Source organism: Portunus trituberculatus, chromosome 31, assembly GCF_017591435.1.
Source record: "Portunus trituberculatus isolate SZX2019 chromosome 31, ASM1759143v1, whole genome shotgun sequence".
Classification (NCBI taxonomy): domain Eukaryota; kingdom Metazoa; phylum Arthropoda; class Malacostraca; order Decapoda; family Portunidae; genus Portunus; species Portunus trituberculatus.
Window position 1 is genome coordinate 12,066,346 of NC_059285.1, and position 18,957 is coordinate 12,085,302.

At 37.1% G+C, this 18,957-nt stretch overlaps 1 protein-coding gene across 3 annotated transcripts in view; it reads right to left on the bottom strand.

Annotated features, from left to right (window-relative positions):
* Positions 1 to 12,836: 12,836 nt before the first annotated feature.
* The window catches only part of LOC123511647 (polyprenol reductase-like), a 29,304-nt gene continuing 23,183 nt past the window's right edge, over positions 12,837 to 18,957 (bottom strand). For 2 of the 3 annotated variants that reach the window (XM_045267689.1, XM_045267687.1), the window contains exons 4-6: positions 16,993 to 17,115; positions 16,055 to 16,218; positions 12,837 to 14,667 (exon numbers count right to left, since the gene is read on the bottom strand). In XM_045267689.1, coding sequence (XP_045123624.1) covers positions 14,575 to 14,667; positions 16,055 to 16,218; positions 16,993 to 17,115 — 380 coding nt within the window. In that variant the 3' untranslated portion in view covers positions 12,837 to 14,574. The remainder of the gene's footprint in view (positions 14,668 to 16,054; positions 16,219 to 16,992; positions 17,116 to 18,957) is intronic. The other variant, XM_045267690.1, reaches the window with a different exon arrangement.

Consider the following 18,957-nt stretch of genomic DNA (forward strand, 5'->3'; position numbering starts at 1 on the left):
CTTTCATTACAACTTCTTAAACTCTTACCTCTCTAAAATTTCTGATTAGGGCAGAGCATATTCAATACCTCAAAACTTAATTCATCCATGTATTAACACTCAAACCTTCCCTCCTCTTCAATGACATCATACTGCCCCTCCCCCCACACCGTCTTCAACACTGGGCATTCTCGGTCTATTCTTTTCTAAAAAAAAAAATAAATAAATAACTTGAAACTTTACATCTCATCTCTAAGACGTCTTTGCCAATTTTTTCCTTCCTCCAGAGCTCTTAATTCTATACAGGGACCTTATTTGTTCAAGTATACAGCGTGTTTCTCATATAGAGAGAGGTACTTCCACTCATACGACTCTTTTAGACACGTGGAATCAAACGCGTTTCATTTTATCAACTTTTCTCTAACAGATTGTCTTCTGCCTTTCTCTCATCGTCGCGATGTTGCATCTCTTGCTCTTTTCCACTACTATTTTCTCGGTAACTGGTCTTTTGATCTTGCTAACTGCATGCCTCCCCTCCTCCCGCGCCTTCACTACACAAGACTTTCTACTTTCTTCCACTCCTATTCTGTCCTCTCTAGTACAAAAGTTAACCAGTGCATGGGAGTCCCATCGAAAACCACAATAGTTTCCGCCTGAATCTGTTAGAATTACCACTAAACCCACTGAAGCCCCCTTAAAAAACCCAATGACATCAAATACAGCGATTACAGCTTCATCAGCTTACTATACCCCAAAAAATAACCCCGAAAACCCTATCACGTTCACAAAAAAAAAAAATACTAAACATTAACTAGAATCCTGAAAATACCTACGGAAAAAAAATTCCACTAGAGTCTTCGAAAATCCCAATAACTTCTATTGCACCCTGTAAACCTTTCACTACTTGAATCGAGAAAACCTCTCCTTGAAAACCTCATATAATAACTCCCACTACAGCCTGTTAAATGTAGCCAGGATAACACGCCGAGATCTTCGGGAATATGGTCCAAGAAACCCTAGGCCTGCTGGCACACGTGAGCCTTAAGTAAGTAAGTAGCTCACTAAATTATGAAGTGATGTCAACCGCGTCCAGAGAGAGAGAGAGAGAGAGAGAGAGAGAGAGAGAGAGAGAGAGAGAGAGAGAGAGAGAAATAAGAAAAAAAATAAACGGGAATTCATATTACGTAAAGTGAGAAATTGAGATGCATGTTTTTACACATAGAACAGGAAATATATGTTGAGTCTGGGAAAAGAAAAAGGAAGAGAAATAAAGGAAACGCAAGATAAATAGGAAGAGGAAGATGAAAACTTGAATGAGAGAGAGAGAGAGAGAGAGAGAGAGAGAGAGAGAGAGAGAGAGAGAGAGAGAGAGAGAGAGAGAGAGAGCCCGAAGACGACCGGATGAAGTTTGGGTTGGAGAAAGAAATGGAATTGAAGTGGGAAGAGAAATAGGAGAAGCCTTGAAGTTAAAAGAGCAGAAGGAAGAGAAGGAGGAGGAGGAGGAGGTAAAGGATGAAAAAAGGAAAGGAAAAGACGAGTAAATACATTCAAAACAAATATGAACCAAGAAAAAGAAGAGAGAGAGAGAGAGAGAGAGAGAGAGAGAGGCATAGGGAGGATAGAAACACAGGACTATAGTATACATAAGAGGATTCCAAGGGAGAATTCGAAAAGACTGAAAAAAAATATATATACACCAAAATGGAAGCGAAACACCGCACGTATGGAACAAAAAATAAACGAATAAATAAAAGTCCAAAAAATACATGTATATATATATGGACGCCGATTTTTTAATAGAGCGGACATGAAGATTTGAATGAATGAAGACGAGAGAGAGAGAGAGAGAGAGAGAGAGAGAGAGAGAGAGAGAGAGAGAGTATTCAGTATTATATATAAAAAAAAAAAGGCATTAATCCGCGAGGAAGAGGATAGATTTAAAGATATAAGTAGGATGTAAAAGTTGTGTGGAAAAAAGGTGATTTAAATAAAAAAAATTTTTATCTCACTTCCACAACACCTGCTTCCTCAGGCTTATATTGAAACTACCTCTGCGTCTGTCTGCCTGTATGTCTGTCTCTCTGTCTGTCGGTTTGTCTGTCTCATTGAATATATGAATATATGCATGTCTGTCTGTCTGTCTGTATGATTGTTGTAACAGACAATAAGTAGGATATGGACACATAGATCGATAGACAGATAGATAGATAAATTATTAGATGGATACATATTGTCTCTTTGTATATTTGTCTGTCTGTCTGTTTTGTCTGTTGTAATAGATAATATCAAATAGGATATAGAGTGATGACCCAGATAGACTGATAGATAGACTGATACATATAGTAAATGAATAGGTAAATCAATAAATGGATGGATGGACATAGATACATACATACATACATATATACATACATGCATGCATACATACATACATACATGCATGCATACATACATACATACATACATGAAAACATAAATTGATTGATGAATTGAATAGGTGCACTGAAAACATATAAAGGAGAGAGAGAGAGAGAGAGAGAGAGAGAGAGAGAGATATATATATATATATATATATATATATATATATATATATATATATATATATATATATATATATATATATATATATAGAGAGAGAGAGAGAGAGAGAGAGAGAGAGAGAGAGAGAGAGAGAGAGAGAGAGAGAGAGAGACTGAAATAGTGGGAAGGAAGGAAGGAAGAAAGGAAGAAAGGAAGGAAGGAAGGAAGGAAGGGTGAAAGGAGGAAAGGAAGGAAAGAAAGGAAGAAAGGAAGGAAGAAAGGAAGGAAGGATGGAAGGAAGGAAGGAAGGAAGGAAGGAAGGAAGGAAGGAAGGAAAGAAAGAAAGAAAGAAAGAAAGAAAGAAAGAAAGAAAGAAAGAAAGAGAAAGAAAGAAGGAAGCAAGGAAAGAAAGAAGGAAAGAAAGAAAGAAAGAAAGAAAGAAAGAAAGAAAGGAAGGAAGGAAGGAAGGAAGGAAGGAAGGAAGGAAGGAAGGAAGGAAGGAAGAAAGGAAGGAAGGAAGAAAGAGGGAAAGGAAGAAAGGAAGGAAGGAAGGAAGGAAAGAAGAAAGGTAAGAAAGAAGAGCCAAATTACCATAATCCAGGACAAAGGTTCTTAACATTTTTTTTAGACCTACCTACCCGAATCCCTCCCAAAGCATCCCCATAGCCCTGGCCTTCCTTTTCCCTCTCCAACTCCATTGCTCCCTACCTGCCATCCTTCAATAAAACCTCTCTCCAGTACCCTCAATCGTTCGCCCACACCCACACCTCCAACACACCCACTTCCCACCGCACCAGAGACTTTCTAATGCACACTTCTAATTGAATATTGCAAGATTTCCCTACAGACTAATGTCAAACCGAGCAAGGAAAATGATAAAAAAAAAATACAGAATTATTATATGCTGTTGCTTCGTGTATCCTCGTGCGTGTAATAATAATACATTAATGAAAGGAATATGGTAATACATATATATATATATATATATATATATATATATATATATATATATATATATATATGAAAAATATACAATTGTAACTAGAAAAGACGAAAAACATATGTAAAAAATGAGAGAGAGAGAGAGAGAGAGAGAGAGAGAGAGAGAGAGAGAGAGAGAGAGAGAGAGAGAGGGAAGAAGAGAGACTTACGTCATAAATGATCACAACACTGCATTTTGTTTACTTTCCCGAGCAAAAAAAAAAAACACACACACACACACACACACACACACACGTTTCCAGGTCACGGGAGAATACAGGATATTATACCGTCGCCCATAACAGCAGAGAGAGAGAGAGAGAGAGAGAGAATTTTCTACGATATATTACGTGTGCCACATACATAAACGTAAACAATAAAAAAAGTGAATGAATGAATACATAATCATATGAATAAATAAATCATTACGTAAAACAATGAAGAGCATCAACATCAACATCATCATCATCATCATTATCACCATCATATGTATAACAAAACATCAGAAAATAAAAATAGATATACCGAAGTAGTGAAATACAACTTGAAAATCTATACGAACACACACACACACACACACACACACACACACACACACGAGGGCAAGAAAGACACGCGGAAATAAGGCCTTGTGTTCGACTGCCGATTCTTTCTCATTTTAAAGACACATGTGCATTTTTAATCCATTCATCCTTCTCGAGGGAAACTCCTACTGGCGTAAAAATCCGTACAGGAGTCACGAGGCCACTTTACAAAATAGAAGGAGGAGGAGGAGGTGGAGGTGGTGGTGGTGGTGGAGGAAACGAAGCAAAAAAAAAAAAAAAGAAAGGTGTTTATTGGATCGCGGTCCGGAGCCTTTTAATGGAGGTTCCTGAGAAAGAAAGAGCGAGGAGGCGGCGTCGATGGCATGGTCTTTTTTTTTTTTTTTGTGAGAGAGAGAGAGAGAGAGAGAGAGAGAGAGAGAGAGAGAGAGAGAATGGAATTCACCACGGGTGTCTGCTGGTCATCCAGCCAGCCTTCCCCATTACGAAGCAAGCTCAGAGCTCACAGACCGATCTTCGGATAGGACTGAGACCGCAACACACTCCACACACCGGGAAAGCGAGGCCACAGCCCTTCGAGTTACAACATCCCGTACCTGCTTGCTGCTAGGTGAACAGAGGCTACACATTAAGACTCTAAGAGGCTGGGATTCGAACTCGGACATTCTCGGTTGGGAGCCGAGTTTGCTAACCACTAACCACTTCACTGTGCGGTGTGTGTATTCACCTAGTTCACCTAGTTGTAATCTTTACAAGGCCTGGGTATTATACTCGTGTGGCCCCGTCTCCATATCTATACACATCCACCTTTCCTTTAAAACTATGCACACTCCTCGCTGACACCACCTCCTAGCTCAAACTATTCCACACCCACACATCTCTGCGGGAAACTATATTTCTTCACATCTTTCAAGCATAGGGTGAGTTAGGGAGAGATCGTACATGAGGACGTAACGTAAAAACGCTCCCGTGAGTTTATTTATGAAAATAGCGAAGTTAGTGACTAATCAGCCGAGAAAGTAAACGGAGGCGCACTGCTGACATCCGTCACCCGCCATTAATGCTTCACGCCTCGCGCTGTCATGACCAGGTTCGTTTTCTCGTTTTGTGCATGTCTGATGTAATATTTTGCCACTAATTTATGGCTTATAGTGCTCATGAATATCCCAGGAGTGCGATGGTAAGGTATTTGATACCAAGATATGCCTGTATGTGATGATATGACAAAGATTAAATGAAAGTGCTCCCGTAAGGAATGGCGTGGTGTTCGTTTACATTTTAATGGCATGTTGTGCACTTATCGTACAGCTTGGATTTTAAATGTACGGAACATCCTCACGTAAACTGAGTGACTCTTTTATCTTCCCTAACATTGAAGATGAAGGAGATATTGAGCTTAAGCAGGTGAAGGGGATTTTGTTTGCTCCATTGCCAGCACCCACCCCTAGATTGAAGCGATTCACCAGATTCCAGCACTCTCTGGCATCCTACAATGTTAAGTAGGCCTGCCTTCATGGCTTTGTAGGGTAGACCAGCCCTATATGGTACTTTTGTACTGCAGAAAAACATGTCAGTGGAATGAAAGATTGTTTAATTTTATTTTGATGATCCTCAGTGATTGAAAAAATCTTCAATTTACTGAATATCAACATTTATTACTTTGTCATCCTATAAGGATTAGAATGATGATTTCTTTTATTATGTTTAAGCAGTGTGATGTGTAGGATGACCTGCTGTGATTCAAACAATTTGATACTGAATATTTTTGTACTTTTTTGTACAATAAAGTTTGATGAATAACCTTTCACTTTGTGTTTCAACATGCAGTGTTTTGTAGGTACATATCTATGTTGCCAATCGCTTTGAAATCATCATTGGAGCCCATGCAAGGGAATTGGGAGGGCAAACTGGTAATATATTTAATTGTTTATATATATATATATATATATATATATATATATATATATATATATATATATATATATATATATATATATATATATATATATATATATATATATATATATATATATATATATATATATATATATATAAAAATTCTGAGGGACCTACATGCCTGTACAGATCGTCCACACCTGTGGACGATCTGTACACATAGTTTTTTTTTTTTTTCTTGCCTTATTTTCACCCATTAATATTGTGATGCCCAAAACTGTGCCATACATACAACATAGCTAAATGACTATTTTATATTAATAACTTCAACTTTACGTAACTCACTAAAGTTTTTTTTTTATGATTATTTAAAAAAAAATTGTACGATCCGTCCCCAACTCACCTTACTCCCTTGGCTATCTTTTTACTATGCGATCTCGTAGTTCTATTTAAATTTTCCTCTTTCAACTTCATCCAAACCGCTCAACAGTTTATAAGCCTGTATTAAATCTCTTTCTCTTTGTTCTAAGGTGAGCAAATTCATTTCTTTTAATCTTTCCTCATAGGTCATTTCTGCTAATTCCGGAACCATTTTTGTCGCCATTTTCTGCAATCTCTCCAACTTCCTTATATGCTTCTTTTTATAAGGGGACCAAACCACCCCATCATATTCCAATCTTGGTCTAATTACAGTAATTAATTTCTTCATCATATCTTTATCCATATAATGAAAGGCTAATCCAATATTTCTAATCAAATTATATAATTCTCCAAACATCTTGTCAATATGAGCCTCAAACTGCCCATCATCTTGTATTATCACTCCCAAATCCTTTTCCTTTTCCACCTTTTTCAACAGTACTCCTTCACCCATCTTATATAACCCTCTTGGCCATCTTCCACTCTTCCCCATCTCCATTACATGACTTTTGCTCAGATTAAATTCCATCTCCCACCTCTTGCTCCACTCCCAAATCCTATCTAGATCTGCCTGTAAAATTTCACAATCTTCTTCACTCTTCACACACCTACACAATTTCGCATCATCCGCAAACAAATTCATATAACTGTCTACTCCTCTGGCATATCATTAATATAGACAAGGAAAAGTATTGGTGCCAGCACTGAACCTTGTGGGACTCCACTCTCCACCACCAACCAGTCCGACTTTGCATCCCTTATTACCGTTCTCATCTCCTCCATCTCAAGTAGTTTTCCATCCACTTTAACACTTTTCCTTCAGTCCTCCATAAATCTCTAATTTCCATAGCAGTCTCATGTGAGGTACCTTGTCAAAAGCTTTTTAAATCCAAATATACACAGTCCATCCATCCTCTCTCTCTTGTATTTTGTCAACCACTCTTGAATAAAAGCTCAGTAGATTTGTTACACATGACCTCCCTTTCCTAAAGCCAAATTGATGATCCGATAATAACTTATGATCCTCCAGGAACCGTATCCAATATTTCTTTATCACCCTCTCACAAATCTTACCGACCACACTTGTTAAAGACACAGGTCTATAGTTAAGAGGCTCTTCCTTACTGCCTCCCTTATAAATGGGCACCACTTCAGCTCTTTTCCACTCTACTGGTACTTCCCCGTTTCTAATGAGCACCTTATAATATCATATAATGGATCTATCAATTCTTCTCTACATTCCTTCAATAATTTTCCTGAAACTTCATCTGGTCCCATCGCTTTATCATCTTTAAGTTCCTCCAACATTTTATATAACTCCTTTTTAGGTATCTTAATGTCATCCATGTGCACATTTCCTTCTACATTCTGAGGCTTTACAAACATTGTTTCTTTAGTAAATACTTGTTGAAACCTATTATTTAGCAATTCCGTGATATTCTTAGGGTCATCTACTATCCCTTGCTCTCCTTTTAATCTTTCAATGGACTCTCTCTTTTTAAGTTTACCATTTATGAACCTGTAAAACAATTTTGGATGTTCCTTACTCTTGTCTACAATATCTTTTTCAAATTTTCTTTCTTCCTCTTATTCCTTACCCTCACATACTCATTTCTCGCCACTCTATAATTCTCCTTATTTAGTATGTTCCTGCTCTTTTCCATCTTTTCCAAGCCACATCTCTCTTTTTTTTAGCCTTAACACAAGTTGCATTAAACCAATCCTTTCTTACTTCCTCTCTCGGTTTATACTTTGGTACAAATTTCATAATTCCTTCTTTATAATATTTCATAAAAATATCATATGTTTTTTGCACTTCACTGATTTTTAACATCTCCTCCCAATCTAATGTTCTAAAATAATTTTTCAAATTTTCTGTGTCCATCTTTCTATAATTCAATCTACCACTCCTGTATGTCTCATCTCTCCTTCGCTGTGTTATTGCCATCTGCATTTCCATAACCACATGATCACTCTTTCCCAATGGACATTTATATTGTATATCCCCACATAGGTACACTTCTCGTGTTAACACCAAATCCAGTCTAGCCGGTTCATCATCTCCTCTATATCTAGTATTTTCTTTCACCCTCTGTTCCATCATATTTTCCATCATTAGATTAAGAAATCTCTCTCCCCATGCTTCCTCTCCAACACCACTTACTAGATTTTCCCACTCCACTTCTTTACAATTAAAATATCCTACTAGTATCACCTTTCTTTTTCCAGTTAATACACTTTCCAAACTCTGTAAAGTATCCTTGATCATATTGTTGTATTCCCTTAATGTCCAAGAATTTGTTTTAGGAGGTACATAGGTCACCATGATTATTATTTCTTTTCCATCATCTTTTAACCTTATGCTTATCACTTCTACGTTATTCTTCCCATACCAAACCTTATCCACATTTATCTCCTTCCTCGTCATAATCATAACTCCTCCTCCACCTTTACCCTCTCTATCCTTTCTCCATATATTATATTTATTATCCAAATTTACCTTTGTTTTTCATGTAATTTTGTCTGTCAAACACACTATATCAGGCTTCTTCACCATCACATAGTCTTGCAATTTTAATCTACTTGACAATATCCCATCTATATTAATATACATTACGGTCCACCTACTGCTCCCTCTAGGGGTTCCTCTGCATTCCTTCTTTCCACATACCATTTTTTGACTCTCTCCTATAACTCTCCCAAAAAAAACTTTTCCTTTTCCTCTTCAAACCATTCATCATTTTTCCTTCTCGTCTCTTCCAACAATTCATTATATCTTCTCTCTTCCTCATTTTTATTTTTCTTATATACACCTCTTCACAACCTTCTACCTCTCTTAATTTTGATGTTCTATATAAAATGTCCTCTGCAGTTTGTTGTGACTTCAGTACTACTTTAATTGGTCTCTTTACTCCCTCCTTATAGGGACCCAATCTATGGATCTCTTCCACTTCTTCTTGTAGGTCTTTTTTTTCGTCATCATTTAGATTTTTGAACAGATCTCTTACCGTTTTCAATTCTTCTTTAATTCTCTTAGGCTTATATGTTATATTTTGTTCTTTCATCCCAAATATTATCACACTCTTCTTCTTTTCTGCTATTTCTCTTATCAATGTTTCCTTATTCTTCATAACATTAATCAGTTCCTTAGTCCTTTCTTTTTTGTCTTCATTCAACTGATCTTTAATTATTTCTTGTAATCCAACCATCTCACCTTCCCTCGACTCAGTCCATTGTGTCTTCTTCAGTTCCCACTCTCTTTTAAATTTCTCACTTTGCTCACTGATCAATTCCTTAAAGTCATCTTTCTCTTTTACAACTTCCTCCATTTTCTCCTCCAACCATCTCTTATATTTTTCAACCTCCTCTCTCAAGTGTGCTCCAATCGTTTTTCATTTTCCTAAACTTTTGTTCCATAAGACGGAGCCGCTGTAGCCACCCAAAGCAAAGCGGGCAAGGAGGAAAGGAACCAGCAACTTGTCCAATCTTTCCGAAACACCTGACACATCCCCGCGACCCTTTCAAGGCCTGACCAGTGGCACCTGTCACCAGGTGTACCCCACTGACTCTGGAGACTATTAGACGCTCTTCCAGAGAGTACAAGAAGCTGAAATACTCCTGTTTTCGATGAGAAAAAGAGCAGATAATTTTCCCAAGAACCAAGGTATCCTCAGGAAATAATCTGCTTTAGAAGAAAACAAGAACAGTTACCAGCTACCATGAAGTTTAGGGATGTGTGTGTGTGTGTGTTTATCTAGTTGTATTGTACAGGGTTCAAGCAGGGCTCATAGTGTCCTGTCTCCATATCTCCACTTATCTAATTTTTCTTTAAAGCTATGCACATTATGTGCTGTAACAACTTCATCATTCAATGCATTCCACTTTTCCATCGTTCTATGCGGAAAATTTATTTTCTATTGTCCTTCACACACTGCCTCTTCCTAATCTTCTTTGCATGTCCTCTTATTCTTCCAGCTTCTTCTGTCACCAGCACCAGGTCTTCCTTGTCTATCTTTTCAATGCCATTAACTATTTCATATAATGTTATTAGGTCTGCTCTTTCTCTTCTATCTTGTAAGGTTTCCCATTTCCTTCAGCCTTTCTTCATATGTTAGGTACTTCAGTTCTGGCTCCATCTTTGTAGCCATCCTTTGGATCCATTCTGATCTTCTTATATCCTTTTTCATGCTTGGCAACTACACCACTGCTGCACATTCCGACTTTAGACGTATCATACTCATAAAAACTTTTTTCATCATATCCTTGTCCAAATACTGAAGTGCCACTGTAATATTTGTCAACATTTTATATGTTGTTCCAAATATCTTAGTAATATGTTTTTCAGGGCCCAGAGTTTCTTGTATAACCACTCCCAGATCTATTTCCTCTTTAGTCTTCATTATTTGTTCCTCTCCCATAAAATAGTTCCATACTGATCTTCTCTTACTCTTTTCTAATTCCATTTCCATTTCTTGGCATTGAATTCTAACTTCAACTTCTTATTCCACTCATAAATTTTGTCTATATCTTCCTCCAGCAGCAAACAGTCCTCTCAGGTCTTGAGTACTCTTAGCAATTTTGCATCATCAGCAAACAAATTAATATAACTGGTCACTCCATACTGTATGTCACTTACATATACATGCCTGGAACATAATGGGAGCTAACACTGACCCTTGTGGCACTCCATCTGTTACTTTACTCCAAGATGAGTATGTATCTCTGATCACAGTTCTCATCTCTCTGTCCTTCAAGTAATCCCTTATTTAATCTAACTTTACTCCTCTCAGTCCTGCTATGTTCTCCAACTTCTAAAGCAGTCTGCTATGAGGAACTTTATAAAAAGCCTTTTTCATGTCTAGGTACACAGTGTCCACCCATCCATCTTTGCTCTCCAGTCCTACTACTACTTTTGGGTAGAAACTTAGTAAATTTGACACACATGATCTTCGTTTTCTGAAACCAAATTGTCTGTTCAGTATAACATGTTTTTCTTCCAGATATTTGACCTATTTTTCTTTGATAACAATTTCACATATCTTCCCCATAACACTTGTAACTAACACCGGTCTGCAATTTAATGGCTTAGTTGACTTTCCTCCTCTGAATATTGGGATTATGTTAGCTCTCTTCCATTCCAGTGGCCCTCTCCCTTATTTTAATGAGCTTGTAACCATTTCCCAAATTGGTTCTAACAGTTGATATTTACATTCCTTTAGTACCTGGCCTGACATACCATCCAGTCCCATCAATTTTTTGACATCCAAATTTTCTAGTAGTCTTCCAATTTCTCATTTGTGCACATGATTTCCTGCAAGCCTTGACAGTGCAATGCCCCTTTTGGTTCTCTAAACTCCTCTTCTTCAGTGTGTGTGTAATTCACTGTTTGATCTGCTGCAGTCTATGACGAGACAGCCAGACGTTACCCTACGGAACGAGCTCAGAGCTCATTATTTCCGATCTTGGGATAGGTTTGAGACCAGGCACACACCACACACCGGGACAACAAGGTCACAACTCCTCGATTTACATCCCGTACCTACTCACTGCTAGGTGAACAGGGGCTACACGTGAAAGGAGAGACACCCAAATATCTCCACCCGGCCGGGGAATCGAACCCCGGTCATCTGGCTTGTGAAGCCAGCGCTTTAACCACTGAGCTACTGGGCCGTGTGTGTGTGTGTGTGTGTGTGTGTGTGTGTGTGTGTGTGTGTGCGCACATTCATTTTTGTATTTCACTCCCACTTTTTATCTTCATGGTTGGTGTTGAGGGTGTAGACTTCTTTCATCAGAAACAACACAACGTACTTGATTCATTCCAAACTTCTATGTATCTGGTCGTGAAGGATGTGTCATCCTATATGGACTAGGGTAGGGATGGGTAGGAAGTCAAGGGACACCCACAACCAGCCAATGCACCAAGGAAAAGCATACTGTGGCAGATGATGTGGTGGCATTTTGTAGGCAGAGAACAAGTTATTGGAGACAAGAGAGTTAATAGCTTTTTCATTTATTTCACTTCAACAAAATAGGTAATTTTCAAAGCTATCAAGAGCCCTCACTGGACCTCTCAGCATATGGAGAAAAAAAAATAGTGTTGAGGGGATAAGTAAGCTCTCTGCAAAATGTCTCCTCAGTTAGTGCATAAATGGAGCCTTCAGAGGTCCAGTCACCAGGATGCAGCAGGAAGGTATGAGCTGGTGGCTGCTATGGTTATTATATCCCATTAAAAGAAACAGAGTTGTGCCTTCTTTCTCTTCATTAAAGGAAGAGGGTCACATTTCATGCCAGCCTCCTACAATGGGACAGTTCATCAGTGAAGTAAGAACAGTCTTCTCACTCTGTCCCTTGTAATTGCCTTTCATAATGTGCAAGAAATAAAACATGCTGGCAGTATTCTTCCAACCTGGTTTAAAGCTACTACTGTGTTTGGTGCTCATTGCAAATAGTAATATAGTATCCATGCATTGCATGACAAAAGGTGTAGAAAAAAATTAATGTAATATTTTAGTATATTATATAATATCAAATTACATTTTCAGTGGAATGTAATACCCTGAGACAATATTCCAATATCTGGTCCCTTAATTCTAATGTCTTGGTATGTATGTCATACTTACAATATGTACTTACAAGAACACAGCACATTGTTTAAAAGACACAGAATAATGCACTTTAATATTACAAATTGACCTATTCATTGATTTTAGAGGTCATGAACTATCTGTGCTCATGATCAAAACTTTTAAATCACTATTAGTGAATGACTCAGTTATCACCTCCATAGACTTTACTGTAAAGCTTTGTTGGATGACCCCTTTTGACAGACTAACCATCATGTACATATACTACTAATTCACTCACTGAAACAGTTTTTTTCATAAAATCTTATGATTCTTTACATGTATACATAGATTCAATAAAAAACTATATGGTGTATTTGTTAAATCTTGCAGGTTCTTCTTTCTATCATTGTCGTACAGTAGTAAGATGCAACATGACATACTGAAGGCTTCTCATGAATACTGGCAGAACCAAAATATCCAGTCATCATAGCAACAACACCTCAAAAGTCAGCACAGAGTATATACTGCATCTGCACAAAATAATGTCAAGATCCACATGGAATGATAAGGTAATCTTCACAAATATTTCAAGGTTTTAATTACTGTGTATTTCCCCTATATATATATATATATATATATATATATATATATATATATATATATATATATATATATATATATATATATATATATAACATACACAAACTAAATTTATATTTTATTTTATTCATTTTTTACTTATTTATCTATTTTTCAAATGCTCCCCATTATGTATATGATAAGGTACTGACAGACTCAATGCTACAACAAACTTGAGATGACTGAGCACTTGAATCCCAGGCTCACTGGAAGCTATCCATTCTTAGTGATTCGTAACTGACCAAGTCATCCACACACTACCAACAATCCTGCCTTTGATAACAAGTGCATGAGGAAGCACCAAGGCACAGAGTAATTCTGTAAAGACTTTTATTACTAAAGGTAATATCTTTTCCATCATGAGTGTGAGCAGACCATCTAAACTTCAGAGATATACTACAATATACAGGTCAATCATCCAAGCCTCCACAAACAGGACATACATCCACTTGAGATCTCAGAAGGGAAAAACTATCCTTTCATACTATCACCTAGATTAAAGAAGGCAGTGGACCTTGAACTTTTCAATGCCCAAAGGTTAAGTGATCATGGAAATATGAGCCCATAAGAGTTTTTCTATTTCATTACTAAACACTGTACTTGAGAGCATATAGCACCATGAGAGTCAAGTATTGTTAAGGAAGGTAGGAGTGCAGTGGTGAAGCAAATAAAAATAAACACAACTTAAAAAAACCCACACACATTGTGTACAGAATGTGACAAGAAATAACAGGAAAAAAGCAACACAGAAGAAATGAGGTGCAGAACAAAAAATATGATACGTCAAATGACTGAACGAGACCAACATCAACTGTTCTTTTGTTACACTGCTTGACCAAAACATCAATGAGCAGCAACAGCAGAGGAATAGAGCCAAGACAGAAGACATAAGGCACAATGACTGAGACCAACATAGTGTGTTATCACAGCTTCACCAAAGACAAAACATATCAGAAGTAAAACCAGCTGAGAACTCAAACTAACAGGTACATCAGTCAATGGTGGGCAGCAGGCAGGCACTGCTTGCGTCTTTACAACACGAAGGGGAAGATGGCATGGCGGTGCTTTGGGTAATTCTTGAAGGTGTCCTGGTACCACTTGTGATTCATCAATGCCACCTGGACCTGAAGGTAGAACCTTTCTGAGCATAGCTGCTGTGCATTATCCTGTCACAGAGTACAGTGCCAAGCTACATGAAATTTCAAAGCATTCTGAAGGCATTGTAGGTAGGTAGGCAAGCACACAAAAGACAGGCAAGCAGGCATACTGAATGCATTGATGGAGCAATAACATATGAATTACATCTCAAAGTACTCAATGATCACAATCACAATTCAATCATATAATCCTGTATTTCAAAATCTTACCAAGCATAATATGCAAAGATTATATGGGCCATATGAAAAAGGGCATTGATGAGTAGAAAATTTGGAAATTGTTAAACTATTAAAGCCACATGTGTAGGCACATTGATCTCATACTGATTCAATATAAGGCAGCTATAGCTAATAACAGCTGCCATGAAAAAAGGATGACATGTAATTTTTGTTAGAAATATGTCTGAAAACTTTTTCATCAAGTATGGAGCCAATAATACAAGTATGGAAGTACAGAGTTATTATGATACTGATATGATGATAATACAAGTGTGCACAAACTACCCGTGTGCCACAGGAATTCATGCATCCTGACAAATGTTAGTAAATTTAAAAGAGCAAGTTAATAAACAATGCCAAAGTATTGTGAGCATTTCATTTTCATCCCACAAGTGTGCACATGTGTATGAGAATGGCCTTTTCTTTAGAAGCCTTTAATTCTGTATTTTAAATATTAATGATTTTGGTTAATGTAGGATGCGGCCCTATAAGATTGTGATTTCTTTTAATGTGACCCTAGCACTGAAAAGTTTGCCCACCCCTGTAATAATGATCTCATAAGAGTTTATTCTTTTGGTTATACACATATTCTGGAGGAAAAAAAAGTTCCAAAGCAGACCTGACAAGCAGGCAAGACAATAAGCCATAGCACTACAATATGCATCCCATGACACCAAGACAAAGAACACTCACACAAAAGAGTATAAGTGATCAAGCTTAACACTAGACAAGATCAACATGAACAAAGTAAGAGACAAGTTTTCCTCAAATATTCTCATTTATCATTAAGTGGAAGAGGCATTTCAATACACACATACTACCTACTGCCTTCTATAATCTAAAAACAAGCAGTAAAAGTATTTGTAAAAAGTACCACTAGTAAAACCATGTCAATAAAACATGTAAAACCACTGCTCAAAAACACTGCAGCTCATTGCACACACATATTCCACCATACCCCCAAAAAATACATAATATATACAATATATACAAATAAAAATATCAAATCAATCCAATGAAAAATCACAATATCAATGGTACGAGTATATAACAACTACAAAGATATGAATGGAAAACAGAAAAAACAACAGTAATATACATGGAAGCAGACACTGATGATCTCAAGACAACTCACCTGATTTGAGAGGACCCAGAGTGTGACCCAGAGCCAGTCATTGCCCAGACCAAGGATAACCAGCAGCCCTATATAAAGCAATACCTCAGCCAGCATATGAGGGCATGACACTACCTCAAACAGGCCTCCCTCTGGCATCAAGTACTTCTCTTGCAGATTTTTTCCTGCAAGGAGAGGAGGAGGAAAATATTAGTTACAAAGTCTTGGGAAGGAACACTCAGAGCAGGACATGAGGAAAGCAAGAGTCAAATCAAAGGCTGTTGATGGCACTCATTATGGTTCCCAAACCGGGGTGAGTATAACAATTGTTTGGGCGAATAATGGAGAGATAATAGAAAAAAAGGATGAATTCCAGAAACTAATAAAATGTTGCAGTGCCTGGTACTAGGATCAAATACATGAAGTTGTATGATACACCTGTTATACTTAAATAACAAAGTCAAATCAAATATAAAGAAACATTAACATTATCTAAAAATATTAGAAAAATAAAAATATCCATGTGTATGATAAGCCCAGATTAATTTGACATATGCATATCGCCACAAAACCTTTGCTCCAAAGCATTACTCGTAGCACTTCAACAAAATCAGTGACATCCCTTGGTTAATTGTCCCAGATTGTGCCCAAAATTATGCAAAGGAAAAATTATTAAATAAAATAAATAAATAAAATAGTAATAAAAATAAAAAATAATAAAACTTCAAAAAATCAAAAGAAAATTCAAAACATCAAACAAACAGCAACATATTACTGTATTAAAACTGCCACATGATGTCATAAAAGCACAAACTATATAAAAGAAATTCCTATCCTCTCTGTGTGTGTATGTATAGCTGCCAGAGACATCAAAGTAATTTTTCTTATGCATCATATAATTTCCACAATGATGTGTATAACTTTGATATTGTTTGCTCTAGTGATCCAGTGAGCCCCACCTCTGTTCTTCCTCAAGCCAGCCAGCAGACAGAGGCTCCAGTGCTGCACCACAAAGCCAAACAGGAAAATCACAGTCCCAATAACATGCTGAATCTCAATACCAGAAAACACAATGTGTGACTCTGTAAAGACAGCACATATAGGTTCAATGACAAAAAAAAAAAAACATCTTGAGACATCTGGAGAAAAACTATATTAGTACTCACTCCATCACTCTATTGCAATTATTGTTTAAAGTTTTCTTATTATATAAAGCAAGTTAATAATAATGATATCTGGTCATTTCACCCCACATGCCATTTCACCACACCAGTGTCATTTCACCCAAAGGTCAATTTGCTCACACCATAGAGTCATTTCACTCACACCATGGAGTCATTTTGCCCAACATTACTGGATGTTCATTTATCAATCGCTTGTTAACTGTGTGTTCAGTTGGGGGTTCATGCTTCTATTACCTCCTGCTTGTTAACTAGTCAATTGGGAGTTCATGGTTCAGTTACCTATGCTCTGTATAATTGAGGTTGGTTACTGGAAAAAAAAAAAACTACAAAAGATCCAGAGGAAAAGTACATATAGGGATTTACATTGTAAAATATTCACTCTTTGAGATGAGTATATGAGGAGCAAGAGGTCAGCATATCAAGTGCTGAAAGCTTGTGCTCATGTCAATAGCCCAGTGTGCAGCTTAGTTTTATTTTTACTTTTCCATTCATGTATCATGTGTTTTTGTGTATGTATTTACCTAGTTGTATTGTACAGGGTTCGAGCGGGGCTCATAGTGTTCTGTCTCCATATCTCCATTTATCTAATTTTTCTTTAAAGCTATGCACAATATGTGTTGTAACAACTTAATCATTCAATGCATTCCACTTTTCCATTGTTCTGTGTGGAAAAATGTATTTTCCAATATCCCTCACACACTGCTTCTTCCTAATCTTCCTTGCATGTCTTCTTGTCCTTCCAGCTGTTTCTGTCACCAGCACCAGGTCTTCCTAGTCTATCTTTTCAATACCATTAACTATTTTATACAATGTTATTAGGTCTCTTTCTCTTCTATCTTGTAAGTTTGGCAGTCCCATTTTCTTCAGTCTTCCTTCATATATTAGGTCCTTTAGTTCCAGCATCATCTTTGTAACTATCTTCTGAATCCATTCTGATCTTCTTATATCTTTTTTCAAGCTCGGCGACCACACCACTGCTACATACTCCAACTTTGAACGTATCATATTCATAATAATTTTGTTTATCATATCTTTTTCCAAGTACTGAAATGCCAATCTAATATTAGACAACATTTTATATGATGATCCAAATATCTTACATTTGTGTTTTTTGGGATTCAGATTTCCTTGTATAACCACTCCCAGATCTTTTTTCCTCTTTATTCATTATTTGTTGCTCTCCCATCAGTTAGCTCCATACCTGTCTTCTCTTACTCTTTCCTAATTCCATTACGTGACATTTCTTGGCATTGAATTCTAACTTTAAATTCTTTCTCCACTCATAAATTTTGTTTATATCTTACTCCAGCAGCAAACAGTCCACTTGGGTCTTGATTACTCTTAACAATTTTGCATCATCAGCAAACAAATTAATATAACTGGTCACTCCATTCTGTATGTCAGTTACATATACTACCTGGAACATAATGGGGGCAAACACTGACCCTTGTGGCACTCCACTTGTTACTTTACTCCAAGATGAGTATGTATCTCTGATCACAATTCTCATCTCTCTGTCCTTCAAGTAATCCCTTATCCAATCTAACAAGTTCCTCTCAGTCCTCCTATGTTCTCTAGCTTCCAAATTAGTCTGCTATGAGGGACTTTATGAAAACCCTTTTTTATGTCTAGGTATACAGTGTCCACCCATACATCTCTGCTCTCCAGTCCTATTACTCTTGAGTAGAAACTTAGTAAATTTGACACATATGACCTTCCTGTCCTGAACCCAATTTGTCT